Source organism: Megascapheus bottae, chromosome 8 (assembly GCF_031878675.1).
Source record: "Megascapheus bottae isolate mThoBot1 chromosome 8, mThoBot2.hap1, whole genome shotgun sequence".
Classification (NCBI taxonomy): Eukaryota; Metazoa; Chordata; class Mammalia; order Rodentia; family Geomyidae; genus Megascapheus; species Megascapheus bottae.
In genome coordinates, this window is record NC_143516.1 from 55,596,846 (window position 1) to 55,613,100 (window position 16,255).

The following is a 16,255-nucleotide window of genomic DNA, read 5'->3' on the forward strand; positions in this document are numbered from 1 at the left end:
TGGTGCCAGGCTGGCTTTGAACTGAGATCCTCAGATCTCAGCCTCCTGAGTAGCTAGGACTAGGTGTCAGCCAGCTTCTTCTCCTAACTCTAGTAGAGCATTTATTCTTTTTCCTTGTTTTCTATTTGAAGGTGATTTCTTTTTAATATATATATCAAGGGTTCAATATAGTGCCTGCTTCTCTGTCAGTTCTTGGTTTTTATGAGTAGTAAATAAGAAATGAAATGTATGAGAAGAAATTTAGGAGATTATTTCAGTATCATTTAATCTCATACATTGTGAGGGCAAATAAGGTTTCCTAGATTTCAAATACTCGCTTTAAGAAGTAAATCTTGAAAAAATAAAAAAAACCTCCACACCAGCATATGAAGCCATTATTCTGTCTTGAGTGGCAGAAAATTACATATGAGAATTAATAACCTCAATGTACTACACAAATATGAGTATTATACTGGATTTTCCCACAGGTTACCAGCATACTGATCTTAATGAACTTTACAATGGGCAAATATTCACAATACCTACTTTGTAAGATAATGTAGTATTTCCCAAAACAAAAAATGTACATTCACTTTTAAACCACTGGAGAATGTGATCTTTTATGTTAGAGCAAATGTTATGAAATCCAATTTAAGAATTAGCTTTTTTAGCTGGTGCGGTGGCTCACGCCTGTAAGCCTAGCTAATCAGGAGGCTGAGATCTGAGGATCAAGGTTCAAAGCCAGTCCAGGCACAAAAGGACCTAAGACTCGTATCCAATTAACCTCTAGAAAACAGGGAGTGGGGCTTGGCTCACGGGTAGGGCGGTAACCTTGAGTAGAAGAGCTAGGGACAGTGCCCAGGCCCAGAGCTCCCAGAGTTCAAGTCCCATGACTGTCAAAAAAAAAGAAAAGAAATTAGCTTTTAACAATTCATGAAACCTTATACATGAATACATATATATGCAAGCAGACATATAACCATAGAATACAATTTATTTGTGTATGACCCAGGAACTAAAAATATTTTAAAACTTTAAAGAATAATTAAAGAAGTAGCAGAAAAGATAATGATAGTGTCTACTCTGTGGCTCATTATAAAATAAGTCTGCTTTACATAAGTTTTCATCAAAACACTCTTCTCCAGACTTCCCACAGGTTGAATGGAAAGAACTTTTTCCTTTATTGATATGATAATTAATGCATTTTCTATTTGGTTGGGTCTTAACAAAGGAATGACAGTAGAACCTAGGGGAGAAAAAACACTTGGATGTATTTACTCTAGATTTTGCCACTGAAAATGCTTTAATTATCAAATAAACAGTCTCAAATAACATGCAAACTATTTTGAACCAGCTTGTAAATTTTCAAACACTTACCTGAAGTCCTTTTATGAAGTTTTGAATTGAGAAATCATGATACAAAAAGATGTTGGTCAGAACCTGTAACACTTTTTCATTTATTTTAAAGGGAAACTGAGTTGTAAGAAGTAGCTGAAAGAGATAAAGAGGGAGGGAAGAAACACACTTATTCTTCAGTCTTCATAAATATGAACTATAAACAATGAGACAAAGAATGATACCATGAAATGGTAATTATGAAAAAAAAAGGTAGATATACTTTTTAGGTGATATAACAATGAAAATTTTAATTTATACGAGATTAACAATTACAAAAAGAAGCTGGACACCAGTGGCTCATGCCTACGATCCTAGCTAATCAGGAGGCTGAGATCTGAGGACCAAGGTTTGAAGGCACCTCTGGCAGAAAATGTCCCTGAGACTCTTAACTCAACCACAAAAAGCTGGAAGGAGAGATATGACTTAAGTGGTAGAGTGTTAGCCTTGAGCAAAAAAGCTCAGGGAGAGCATCTAGGCCCTGAGTTCAAGCCTTAGGCCCTGAGTTCAAGCCTTAAGACCAGCCCCCCAACCCTTTCTTCCCTTGAAAAACCAAAGAAGTAAAAGGGCTAAGACCAGGAAGGGAACACCCAAGCCCAGAGTTCAAGCCTCAATACGGGCACAAAAAATAAATAAATAAAAAGAAGTAATTTTTACTACAATCTCACAACCAAAGATGCCCACCATACTCCATCTTATCTTTAATTTTTTTTTTCCAGTGCTGGGGCCTGAACTCAGGGCTTGGGCACTGTCCTTGAACACTTTTTGCTCAAGGCTAGCACTCTACCACTTGAGCCACAGTGCCATTCCCAGCTTTTTCTGTGTATGTGGTACTGAGGAATTGAATCCAGGGCTTCATGAATGCTAGGCATGCACTCTACCACTAGGCTATGCTCCAATCCTTTGTTTTTAATTTTTAAGTCAGGCATCAAATTTAAATTATTGTCTATTAACCATGTAACCATTTTTTCACCACAGAGGCCACTAAAGAAGCCACAGGTTTTGTAATTTTTACTAAGATTTCCTTCATCCCTACTGATTTAAATAAAGATACATTATACAATACTAAGTGAAAAAGACAAAATAACTGGTTTTTACTTTAAAATGTACAATAATTTAATTTCCATTTTCAATTATCTACAGCAAGTTTTACATCTAAAAATGAAAAATCATTCTAGGACTCTTTGTTTTTTTCTTTTGTTAGTACCTGGATTTGAATGCAAGGCTTCATTTTAGCATTTGTTGTCAAGATAAGCCAGATACAATGGCTATGCTTATTACCCTAGCTACTCAGGAGGTTGAGATCTGAGGATTCCAGCTGGTTCAAAAATAACTCAGAAGGAAAGTCTGTCAGACTCTTATCTTCAAATAGCCATCAAAAGCTAGATGTAGAGCTGTGCTCAAATGATAAAGCACTAGCCTTAACCACACACAAAAAACAAAACAAAACAAAAAAACATGCAGCTCGAGGACAGCACCCAGAATTCAGGGCCCAGGACTGGTACCAGAAAAAACAAAAAACAAAAAAACCAAACCTAAACCAAATAAACAATAACAACAAAAAAACCCATGATAGGAAGGAATATACTAAAGTAAGATAAAACATGTTAGTAACTACCTGTAATAGCATAAGCTTGTAATCCTGGAAGCTGAGGCAAGAGAATTCAAGTGTGGGCAACAAAGTCTATATTTTCTATAAATTTTTTAAAAGCCTGTAAATTTTCACTAATTCTATGAATATAAATAATACAAATATACACATGATTATTCTCTTGTAACATCTAAATTTTATTTAAAAGCCATATAAAGAGTGATTGTTATCCTTAATGTACTATGTTATCTCTTATCTTGTTTGTTATCCCTTGGTTATATCATATTGTTACAATATTTCACCTTGTTATCTGATATATTTTCTATGTGCTTAATTAGTTATTTGAAATTGAATAGGGAAGGGGGGAAATCAAAAAGAGTGGGGGGAGGGAGGAGGGAAATGGGGACCATGTCATGAGAAAGGGTATCAATGTTTGTGAAGTAATACACCTTCTATCTGGTGAATATAATGTAACCCTTCTATTAATTACAATAAAAAAATAAATTAAAAAAAAGAGATAATTCAAAACAAAATCACTATAAAAACATAGGAAATAAATCATAATCATTAAATAAAACATTAAAATATATAAATGAATATGTTACTCTTCAAAAACTATCATAAATATGTGTATGTACAATCTATGCTTAAAAGTTTTCCTTTCAGTCTGAATCACTCTCCTCTTTTTTTTTTTTTGCCAGTCCTGGGCTTGAGCTCAGGGCCTGAGCATTGTCCTTGGACTTTCTCAAGGCTACAGCTCTACCACTTGAGCCTCAGCACCACTTCAGGCTTTTTTTTTTTCTATGTATGTGGTACTGAGGAATCGAACCCGGGTCTTCATGCATGCTAGGCAAGCACTTTAACCACTAGGCCAAACTCCCGGCCCTGAATCACTCTTCTCTTTTATTTATTTTTTACCTTATCAAGTATGGTTGTCAGATGCTCCTTGCAAGACAAAGACTGGAACAGCTCTATACACAATAAAGATGACACTGCATGAGGAAGCAATCGGTGGATGATAATAGGAGATGTGGCAATTCCAAAAATAAGTATCAATGGAAATTCATGCAGGTGTTGACTAGTTCATAAAGATACAAAAGTGAAATTTGTTTAGCAAATCTATTTCAATACATCATCCTTTAAGACAAGTTTCTACTTTAATGTCTATTTTATAAGATACTGCTAACAAGTATCATTTTAAATATGAAAACTATTTGTCAATCATTTTATGTTAACGTAATAAAATATAGTGACTTCAGGCCTTCTAGCCTTGAATGGATCCTTTCATTTTATACATAAGAACACAGAGGTATAAAAATGAACAAACATAGCCCTATGAGCAGTTTTTTCACTATGCAAAGACATTTTAGGGTAATATCCACTATAACTTCACTCCTAGTCTGAGCCACACTGCCTATGTCCATCTTCCTTTCAGAGTTCAGTGACATGAAGTTCATTCATTCTCAAGATAACTGATTCTACTTACGGACATTTCTATCAGACACTATTTTATCCAAACTTGTCTCATACATTTCCCTGCTTCGCCCAAGTCCTTATACAAAAAATAACGTGTCCTTTCCTGGGTATCATTAAATGTTTCGTCCCTTCCTTTCATTCTTATTTTAAACATATATTGAACAAGATTTATTCTTTGCAATACTACAATAAACTCAATTAAGTCACAGTACTATGGCTGATGATTCTGTCTATGCTCTCCTGTCAGCTCCTGTTTCTTAATATTCTAGTGGTATACAGTTCTATTTTTAAATAATAAAATGCTGGGATTCTCTTAGTGTCATTACAAGTTCTTTAGTTTTCTCAAGGCTAGAACTCTACCTCTTGAGCCACAGCTTTTTCTATGTATATAGTACTGAGGAATCAAACCCAGGCCTTTCTGCATGCTAGGCAAGCACTCTACCACTAGGCCAAATTCCCAGTCCCAGAAGTTCTTTATTTTTATTAGCTAAAGTAGTACCAAGTATGAGTTCCAAAAAGTATGATGCTTTGTTTTGGTTTTATCGCTATACTGTATTGTGTACTTTTCCCAGCACAGAAAGCAGTTTAGTGTGGGACAGAAGCCTAGAAATGTTCTTGCCTCATATGTATGAGGCTTTGGATTCCATGCTGAACCTATTTTTAAAAAAAGAAGGCTTGGGTTCCATGCTCAGCACAGTTAAAACAAACAAACAAACAAATATAGCCTGTAGAACAGTTGTAAATAAAGAGAAAGACAAAGAAAACTATCAAAATATATTATAAATTATTAACCAATACAACTTCAGGCAACTGTTGAAGAGGCAAGCAGACATATAAAGGAAGCAAAAGTAAATGACATCCTAAAATATATACTACAGGAAATGCACACCGTAAGATTTTAAATTAGAATTAGTTACTTCAACCATTGAGTGTGCTAGGAATGCCTTGAAGATTCTATGATATCACAAAAGCAGTTTTTGCTACAGATATTATATGAACATAAGATAATGTCATTTGTAAAACAACCTTTGTCAGTAAAGCTATATGCAAACTCAAATCTTCTAAAGACAGGTGTTATAAAACTACCTCTCCCTTCTTGTCCCCAACAACAACAACAAAAAGTCTAGGTCCCCAGTAGTGGAACTATTTTGGGAAATTCTGGAAACTTTGGGAAATGGGGCCTAGCTAAAGAAGTTAGGTCAATTGTAACTAGTCCTTAGAATATCTTGCCACTAGCCCTTTTCGGTCTCTCTTAGCTTGTGGGTGCGAGTGCCAGTTGAACAACTCAGTTCTACAATGCTCTCCCTGCTAGGATAGACTAAAACTTCGGAAAGCAGGTGCAAAATTAAATTTTTCCTGCTCCCCTCAAAGGGTTTATGTCTGATACTTTGTCACAGGGACAAAAAAAATAATATATCAGAAAATAAAGCTTGACTTAAAAAAAATAATCTGGAGTAGCTTACCTATTTTATATTTCCTTAGCATGATAATTAAAAACAGACTAAATACTTGATTTTCATTCTTGGGTTAAAATGTAAATGAAAAATTTGGTAGGAACTTTGAACATTCAAAAAACTGAAATCATGTTGAATTCTATTAAATTGGCCTTAACGTGAAGATACTAGTTTCTAGCTAAAAGTAATGTTTTCTTAACAGAAAGAAAAAATTGCACAAAAGCCAAGTGACACACCATCTACCTGCTGATAATTATGAAGTCTTGGAGTACTTTTGTGGAGAAGCTTTCCATATCCTTTAAGATAAGCACAACAGGAGGAGACTGCCATTGACTAGAAGTAATCCTCTTTTTGCTTGGCATTTTTGGGCCTGTCTTCTTTTAAGCCATTGTGGAAAGAAGGAGTTAAAAGTAAGCCTTACCACTCAAACAATATTATAATGCCAAATACTGATGTATTTTCTTTTATATTTCACAGTGATAATGTTTCTTTTATTTTTCTCATTTAATAATCAGAAGCTCATTCCAACAATTACTAGCAGGATATTTCTATGACTGATATGGAAATAATAACCAAGAAGAAAACATTCAGTAAAATCAGTAACTCAAAAGAACATATTTTCTATCAAGGAAAAAAAAAGATAAAAGCATTAAGAGAAATTTTATACACAATTGATTTTCCTTGTCGGAAGAAAGTTTTATTTTGCTTTGCTTTAAGAAGAAAGTAAAAATGCTTTCTAATTAAAAGTATCTGCTCTACTACTGCTACTGTGAAATTTCAAGCTTAAAAAAAAGAACCCTAAATTGCAAATCATGTTTGATTTCTAAAAAAACTAAAGTGTGGATGAAATTAAGGTACTGTGGGAAGCATATGACCTAGTTTAGTGCCTTATACAAAGCAAAAGAAACTTATGATGACATCAGCAAAAATACTGGGTGAAAATGTCACCACAGGATTTTTTTTTTTAATCCACACTGTCTGACTAAACAACATTATAAAATAAATCTGTGGTTCTATATACAGATAACAAGAGTGTTTTCAGTATATATAATTTATTTTTAGGAATCCCCTTTGTTGAAATAAAGTGTTCCCTACGAGTTCTAGACATAGAACAAGCTATATTTAAAAAACAAAACATGGTTATTCCCCAGAGGACTAAATTAACACAAGGAAGTGGAAGCATGGTTCTATGACACAAAAGCAAATACTGAAGCAAGCATAATGAAGTACAATTACTGTTAGAGAAATTATATCTATAACAGAACCTACCTCTGATATGATTTTACCTTTTTGGTTTTTGTCATTACATTACACTGTCCCATAAATAAAATGTATCTGTAAGAACCTAAGCTCTTTCTAGAAATTAGGTTTAATAGAAATGTATATTAATAAAAATATTACTATTATACTGATACCTGTAGTACAAACACGTTAACTAGAACAAAAAAGCAGTACAAATTCAACTTTAAGCCTTATACACCATTTTCAAGAAGAAAATCACCAGTTTGTGTTTACCTTTGTAACAGCCTTATACCAAGCAGTAAGTGAGTCCATGGAACAATTTGTCTTCCTCTGCGTGACCTCAACACTTTCTTCCTCTTTGGCTTTTACATTTCCACAGCACTCTGTCAACTGTGTGACAAACTTTTGCAAAAAATGTTTTATATCTGAAAAATAATAAGAAAAAAAGAACATTAATATTCTCTAAAAGCCCTTGAAACATCTTGACTAATACATCATATTATTTGAATGTATTTTCTGGTATTTATCAATATAGACAAAATAATATTTAACATGTAAATTATTAATGCTCATTAGTATACTCTCTCTCTAATACTTAATTTCATTAGTTCTTACTTAAGACTAAAACATCTATTAAAGTATTACCTAGGCAAATGTGTAAACATAGAAACAATGCATATTTAAATCATATTGAACGAAAAGATTCCAAGGATCCTAAAAAAAAAAATCAATATTGTAATTTACATGAATTGTCTTATTACTTATAAGTCTGCCTTTATAAACATTTAAAAATTTTTAGATTAAAAAAATTCAGATCAGCTTATGAAAACAGAAGTAAAATAAATATGTCTTATTTCCAAACACAAACCAATTTTGGTACATTAGCATACACAACACTATAATTTCATGGCTTTAGACTCTCTAATGCCAAATTCAACTATCTTTACCATTGGTAGCCTTCTAAAATAGAAAATATGATGACATATCTATAAACATAAACCTGTGGATTCTGCATTATTAGGCTAAATATAAGCTTCCTATTTCCCAGTTTTCTGCTTGTGTTCCAAACTTTTGATCCTACTAGAAGATTCACTGTTACGGAATATATATTATGAAATGCATTCACCATTACCGGCAGTGAAGCACTGATACAACAGGAACAAGACCAAAATAAAAGGCACAAGAGCTGGCTAAAAGTACTATAACAGGCGAGATTATTCTGGGGAGCCAAAATTATACTCTATGACATTAAACCTCTGAAGTTTCATGCTGCAGTACTACGTTTTTCCCACAAATAAAAAGGAATTAAAAAGACATGAGAGAGGCCCGGGAGTTTGGCCTAGTGGTTAAAGTGCTTGCCTAGCATGCATGAAGACCCGGGTTCGATTACCTCGGTACCACATACATAGAAAAAAAGCCAGAAGTGGTGCTGAGGCTCAAGTGGTAGAGCTCTAGCCTTGAGAAAGTCCAAGGACAGTGCTCAGGCCCTGAGCTCAAGCCCAGGACTGGTAAAAAAAAAAAAAAAAAAAAAAAAGACACGAGAGAAAAGAACAGAAATAATCTGTAACATCTCATCAAAGAACTTGTGTTTATAGTTTACCTGGACAATCTTTAGCTTTCAATGCAACTACATGTGGTGTAACATTATTCTGAATGGCTTCTGTTAGACTTCTGAATATTAAATCATGATCTGTGACATTCACACCTAAGAAACAATACATTAGTACAATTTAATTATAATTTTACAACAATAAAAGGTACTAGAGACATGGCTCATCTGAACCAAGACCATGAGACTTTTAAGTTCAAACCCTATCACCGGCAAAAAAAAAAAAAAAAAAAAAAAAGGTGGGGAAGAAGGGGGAAATAGGTATTCAAAACATTAAGCAAACTACCAACTAAAACATTTAAAAATGATTCACAGAAACAAAGAAAATATACCACAGAAATGAGGGACCATTCAATTATACATGATATAATTATATATAAATGTAATTGTAAAGGTTTATGTTAAAGACAAAGTTTGGTTCCTGAACATTCCCCAAAAGTCTTATGTACTAAAGGGTTGGTACTTTTTGGAAGGGGATGGAACTCTGGAAGGAAGTTAGACTGTTCTGTATGTCTCCTTGAAAGTGATATTATGACTCCCAGCCCCTTTACTCTTTGCTTTCTGGCTGCCATGAAAGGATCAGCTTTGCTCTACTTATACTCCTTACCATGATGGACTGCCTTGACACGGACCAGGAAAGCAAGAAACCACAAACAAAAAACTGAAACCACTAAAATCATGAGCCAAAACAAATGTTTTTTTCTTTATCATGCTACTGTGTATTCTGTCATGGAATCAGAATGCTGACTAACACAACTAGTTTATTCAGGAAAATATTTAGCAAAATTCCTCTTTGGAAATTTAGTGAATATGGGTAGCTGATCTTTAAAAACAGGAGTGATTTCATTACTATGTCAAGTTTATTGCTTTTTAATCATTCAAAAACAAAAGGCAGCTTGGTTTGGAAGTTGGGTTTAATAAAGATTTCCAGGACTAGCATTAAAAAAAAAAACAAACAAAAACACAGGGCTATGGACTCTATCTTCATTGTGACTTTGCACAACTGAAGTGAATTAAATGATAATCCAGCAATAATGTTACCAAAATCCCAGTACTGCTTAGAGCTGTACAGTAACTGTTCATTTCTTCTAAGGGAGGAAGCTAAAATAGAATTAAAGCTATAGAGCCCAGAATGGTGCCTCACACCTGTAATCCTAGCTACTCAGGAGGCTGAGATCTGAGGATCCCACATTCACAGCCCGCCTGAGCACTAAAGTCCCAGAGACTCTTAACTCCAATTAACCTCTAGAAAATGGGAACTGGGGCTTGGCTGGAGGATAGGGAGGTAGCATTGAGCTGAAGAACTCAGGGACAATGCCCAGGCCAAATTCAAGCCCCATGCCCCCCCCCCACCCACACACAAAAAAAAATGAGAGAGAAAGAAACAAAGGAAGAAAGGGAAAAAAAGAATTAAAGCTATAGGGTTTTTGTTTTGAAATTTAGTTTAAGCCCTTTATTTCAAATTCTACAAATCAACTTTAATGTTCCACATAATCAGAAATTTTCCCAGTACATTGGGCCTTTCCTAATCCAACAATATGTGCTCAGGCAGGTGTCATCAGCACATATCTTCAAACTACTTAACACTTTGTAAGACTTCCACTGATTGGAAAAATCAAAAACCTACACACACATTCATGCCATCCATCTATAAGCTTTTTATCCCCTCTCAGGAAAACCAAAAAATAAAATGTGCAACTGTATTTAAGCATCTAAAGTACTTTCTAGCATGCATCACTATAATAATGCAACTCTAAACAAACATAAGAATTCAGTAAAACAATGGCTTGTTTTGTCTATTACTGACTTTACAAACTAGTTAACATTGTTTCTTAAAACAATAGATTATCTAATGCAAAGAAGTTATTCAACTATGTCTTTAACTGGAAAAATCATTCTGAGATTATAACTTTAAAGAATGTGATTTCCATTAGCTTTATCTCTTTTCTGACAGTAGGTAGGAAAGGGTCTGACAACTACCTCTGTAGCCATCTCTCTTGACTGTGCCTCATCTGTAACCCTCTAACTGTTATACTCTTCCACTAGAGAACACATTTAACAGGATAAATGACTAATCACTGGATCAAAGTTTCCCATCCACAGATGAAAGGAGGGCCTATAATTAGATAAGTTGCACTAGAAAGCTGGTTGATAGCATGACGATCTAAAACTTGGGCAATGAAAAGCATCAGAAGTACTATAAAAAAAATTGAACTTATTTCTTATACCCTTCAGGCAACAAACCCTAAAAGACAAGTTTTATTTTCAAAAGGGTTGCAGTTGTAGAGTCTGGGATGTAGTTCAGTATAAGATCACATGGCTTAGCATGCCTGAATTCCTGGGTTCAATCTGCAGTACCAAAATACACATAAAAAATATATACATACTCAGAGAGGGGAAAAATCTACTTTTTTCTTTTTTTAATTAAAGAATTTATTAACATTGATTTTTTACATATTTTATTAAAGAATTTATTAACATTAACTTTTACAGAATTTTTCAAATGATGTGTTTAGCAAACAGGTATTCAAGAAGGGAATCTCTATATACAATCTCTGGCACTTAGATTTTAGAACATAATCAAAATTAGGCTGAGGGTTTGTATGTCATAGATAAATAATAATCTTTGTAATAAAACATTATGTCTACAGAGTCATAAGTTTTTATGACTATGTAGTTGTGTTTATATTTCCAATACCATGTCCATAGCATTGAGTATGCAACTTTTGAGTCCTCACTCTTGTAATATTTGGATCTAATAGCCACATATTAAGGATACCATGTGCCCTTTGTTCCTTTGGTCTTGACTTGTCTCACTCAACATGATTCCCTCTAGATTCATCCACTTCTCTGCAAATGCCATTATTTTATCTTGTCTGTTGGCTAAGTACAATTCCATTGTGTGTGTGTGTGTGTGTGTGTGTGTGTGTGTGTGTATACCACATTTTCTGTATCCATTCATCTGCAGTAGAGCATCTGGATTGTTTCCATCGCCTGGCTATTGTGAATAGTGCAGAGATGAACATAGCTGAGCAGGTGTCCTTATTATATCTTCAGTTATGATGTTCAGGGCAGATAACCAGAAGTGGTATGGTGAGATCATGGGAAAGGTCAATTTTCAGTTCTTTAAAAAACCTCCACACTGCTTTCCAGAGTGGCTGAATTAGTTTACAATCCCACCAGCAGTGTAGTAGGGTTCCCTTTTTTCCACAACCCTGCCAGCATCTGTCATTGCCTGAGGTCAAAATCTTGGTTATTCTTGTTGGGGTAAGGTGTATTTTTTTCTTTTTTAAAAAAGGACAGAAATTTTGGAGAATTCTTTCTTTATGCTCTTGGAATTCACATGTTTAGTAAAGATAGGTACTAGTGATGGATTTTTTAAATTTTTCAACCTGTAATCTACAAGTCACCCAAGTCCTTCCCTAAGGCAGTTAATATTAATACAATACAATCTGAAACTGAAAAACTCAGCACAACGAAACAAAAAATTATAGATTACTTAATATATTTTAGTATTAAGATATGCTTGTTTTAAAAGAAGAAAGTCAGGCTTGCTGACTTTTCAGTGAATCCAAATCTCATATACTCTTAACATAGATAAGCAAGAATAAAACAAATGTAGTTCCTCCTTATGACAAAAGTTAAAGAAAGCACTAGCTGTACAGCTGTTTTCCATTTAAATTTAATTGGTACAAAACATTTTTATTGGTTTTGAAAATATGTAAAACAAACTACAATTTCATTTTGCAACTAAAAATTATTCATTGTAAGTTATTCCCCACAATTCTCAGAAATAGAAAAATTAAAAAATATATACACATTTGTTTGTACATACCAAGAATGAGGGCAGCAGTTGGAATTTCTTTGAGTTTTATTTGGCAGCTCCAGTCATTTGAATTGTGAAATCCAGAATGAGACTTTTGGAGAAATTGAATTAGGCTGTCAAACAGGTTTTTATTTAATTCTTCCTGTAATTGCTACCAAAAAAAAAAAAAACAAAAATAACTCACAAAGCTATATAAATTATCAGTTGATAGTAACATGATGTGTCTTTACTGATAAAAAGAAATTTCCTATTTTCTCTTCCCTTTGAATGTTTAATAATTTCAATCTGTAAAATAAGCTGAAAATACATTTACAGGAGGAAACTAAACTCCTAATTAGGGTATTAACATATAATGTGCCAGACCCAGAGTAAATGACTCAAAACAAGAGCCAGATGGGTGTAGCTTAAAATGTATTTTGGAGTAGAGAAAGAAATCATGGTGCTGGGGCTGGTTTGTTGGGATGTAATAGTTGTGAGAGTGCAAATGGCAACAGGTTATGAGAGTGGGAGAAGAAAATCCAAGAAACAAAGGCTGCCTTTTTATTTATTTTTTATTAAAGAATTTATTAACGTTGATTTTTACATCATATTTTAAATGACAAGTTTAACAAACAAGTGTTCAAGGAGGGAATCTCTATTTACAATCACTGGGACTTAGTATTTAGAACTTAATCAAAATTAGGCTAAGGGTTTGTATGTCATAGAAACATATTAATTTATGAAATAAAACATGTCTATAGAGTCATAGGTTTTTATGTCTATATAGTTATGTTTATATTTCCATTACCATGTCCATAGCTTTGGGTATGCAGTTACTGAGTCCTCGCTCTTGTACTCTTTGGATTTAGTAGCCACATATTAAGGATACCATGTGCCTTTTGTTCCTTAAGTCTTGACTTGTGTCACTCAACATGATTAGCTCTAGATTCATCCACTTCCCTGTGAATGCGATTATTTTATCTTGTCTGTTGGCTATGTACAATTCCATTGTGTATATATACCACGTTTTCTGTATCCATTCATCTGCAGTAGGGCATCTGGATTGTTTCCATTGCCTGGCTATTGTGAATAGTGCAGAGATGAACATAGCTGAGCAGGTGTCCTTATAATATCTTGGGTCATGATGTTCAGGATAGATGCCCAGAAGTGGTATGGCGGGATCACAGGGAAGGTCTATTTTCAGTTCTTTAAGAAACCTCCACACTGCTTTCCAGAGTGGCTGAACTAGTCTACATTCCCACCAGCAGTGTAGTAGGGTTCCTTTTTCTCCACAACCCTGCCAGCAACTGTCATTGTCTGAGTTCAAAATCTTGGCCATTCTTGTTGGGGTAAGGTGGTATCTTAGGGTTGTTTTTATTTGCATTTCCTTTATGACCATAGATGATGAACATTTTCTCATATGCTTTTCTGCCATTTTAATCTCTTCTTCTGATAGGTCTCTCTTTAGTTCCCTTGCCCATTTAGTGAATGGTTTATTGGGTTTGGGGGGGGATTAGTTTCTTGAGTTCCCTGTAGATACTGGGTATTAAGCATTTGTCAAATGTATTGTTGGTGAATATCTTTTCCCAGTTGATTGGCTGTCTCTCTACTTTTGCGACTATGTTTTTATCTGTACAGAAACTTTTTATTTTTAGGTAGTCCCATTTATCGAGTCTCTCTCCAATCTGTTGTGACCCTGGGATTCTGTTCAGGAATCTTTTGCCTGTGCCTACAAGTTCCAGTGGTTCTCCTATTTTATCATGCAGCAGTTTCATGGTTTCTGGTCTGACGTTGAGGTCTTTGATCTACTTTGAGTTAATGCTTGTGCATGGCGAAAGGCTAGGGTCAATTTTTAGTTTTCTGCATGTGGCTGCCCAGTTTTGCCAGCACCAATAATTGAATAGACTGTGTTTGTTCCACTGTATATCTTTGGCTCCTCTGTCAAATACAAGTTGCCTATAGGTATGTGGTTCTATTTCTGGGTCTTCTATTCTGTTCCACTGCTCTTCTGGTCTGTTTTTGTGCCAATACCAAGCAATTTTTGTTATTATGGCTCTATAGTAGAGTTTGAAGTCTGGTATTATAATATCACCAGCATTGCTCTTTTTGCCTAGAATTGTTTTGGCTATTCTAGGTCTTTTCTTGTCCCATATGAATGTTTGGATTATATCTTCTATTTCTGTAAAGAATGTCTTTGGGATTTTGATGGGGATTGCATTGAATTTGATATCAATTTTGGCAGTATAGCCATTTTCACTATGCTGGTTCTCCCTACCCATGAGTATGGGATGTCTTTCCATTTCCTAGTGTCCTCTTTAATTTCTTTCATTAGGCTTTTGTAGTTTTCATTGAATAATTCCTTTACATCTTTGGTTAAGTATATTCCTAAGTATTTTATTCTTTTGGGGGCTATTGCGAATGGGATTATTTTCTTGATTTGGCCTTCTGTTTGTGTATTGTTGGTGTACAAGAAGATACTGACTTCTGAAGGTTAATTTTGAATCCTGCTACTTTGCTAAAGTAGTTTATTAATTCTAGAAGTTTGGGAGTGGAGTTTGTTGGGTCACTGAAGTAGAGGATCATGTCATCTGCAAATAGGGATAGTTTAATTTCTTCTTTCCCTATGTGGACCCTTTGATGTCCTTTTCTTGCCTTATTGCTCTGGCTAAGGGTTCCAGCACTATATTGAAGAGAAGTGGAGAGAGTGGGTATCCCTTTCTAGTTCCTGATTTTAAGGTGAATGGTTCCAGTCTTTCACCATTTAGTATAATACTGGCTGTAGGTTTTTCATATATGGCTTTTACTATTTTGAGGAATGTACCTCTTATTCCTATTTTTTCTAGTGCTTTCAACATGAATGGATGCGAAGGCTGCCTTTTTATAGTGATAAAATTTCCTGGATACAGTCATTAAGTCATTAGGTCATCTGTGATCATTTTTTTTTCTTTGTTTTTTTTGGGGGGGGGCAGTCCTGGGGCTTGAACACAGGTCCTGAGCACTGTCCCCAGGCTTCTTTGCTCAAGGCTAGTACTCTATCACTTGAGCCACAACATCACTTCCAGCTTTTCCTGTTTATGTAGTATTGAGGAATAGAAACCTGGGCTTTAGGCATGTGACACAAGCACTCTATCAGTAAGCCACATTCCCAGGACCATCTGTGATCATTTCTATCTGGGGCAAGTGTGGAGATTTTCAATCTTTTCTTCCTAAGAAAGGTCCTTCAGGTGAATATCTATAGAGACAGAAGTCTCTACTAGAATCCAATGTTTACTAATGTAGATAGATTAAATTTTTTTTTTCCAGCCCTGGGCCTTGAACTCAGGGTCTAAGCACTGTCATTGGGCTTTCTCAAGATCAGTGCTCGACCACTTGAGCCACAGAACCATTTCTGGCTTTTTTATATGTATGTGGTACTGAGGAATTGAACCCAGGTCTTCATGTATGCTAAGCAAGCACTCTACCAGTAGGCTAAACTCCTGGCCCAATATAAATATATTTTTACAACATGATTGCTTCTCAGAAGCATGTCTGTGTCTGCAACCTTCTGCATAGTCAGATGAATATGCTAAACATGTCTACTTTGTAGTAGTTTATTTTGATCTCCCTCAGTGGTTTTAGATGTGACATGCTCATCCTAGAGGTACCAACTGCCATCTTTCAGAGCTGGAATATAGAAAATACAGTACCTACATGTAAGGATGATG

General features: G+C 34.8%; 1 protein-coding gene across 4 annotated transcripts in view; it reads right to left on the reverse strand.

Moving 5' to 3' along the window:
* Positions 1-16,255, reverse strand: part of Orc3 (origin recognition complex subunit 3) — a 57,255-nt gene that overhangs the window by 30,382 nt on the left and 10,618 nt on the right. For 3 of the 4 annotated variants that reach the window (XM_090338451.1, XM_090338454.1, XM_090338455.1), the window contains 6 exons: positions 12,582-12,723; positions 8,738-8,842; positions 7,411-7,562; positions 6,139-6,272; positions 3,884-4,043; positions 1,357-1,470 (listed from right to left, as the gene is read on the reverse strand). In XM_090338451.1, coding sequence (XP_090194577.1) covers positions 1,357-1,470; positions 3,884-4,043; positions 6,139-6,272; positions 7,411-7,562; positions 8,738-8,842; positions 12,582-12,723 — 807 coding nt within the window. The remainder of the gene's footprint in view (positions 1-1,356; positions 1,471-3,883; positions 4,044-6,138; positions 6,273-7,410; positions 7,563-8,737; positions 8,843-12,581; positions 12,724-16,255) is intronic. The other variant, XM_090338453.1, reaches the window with a different exon arrangement.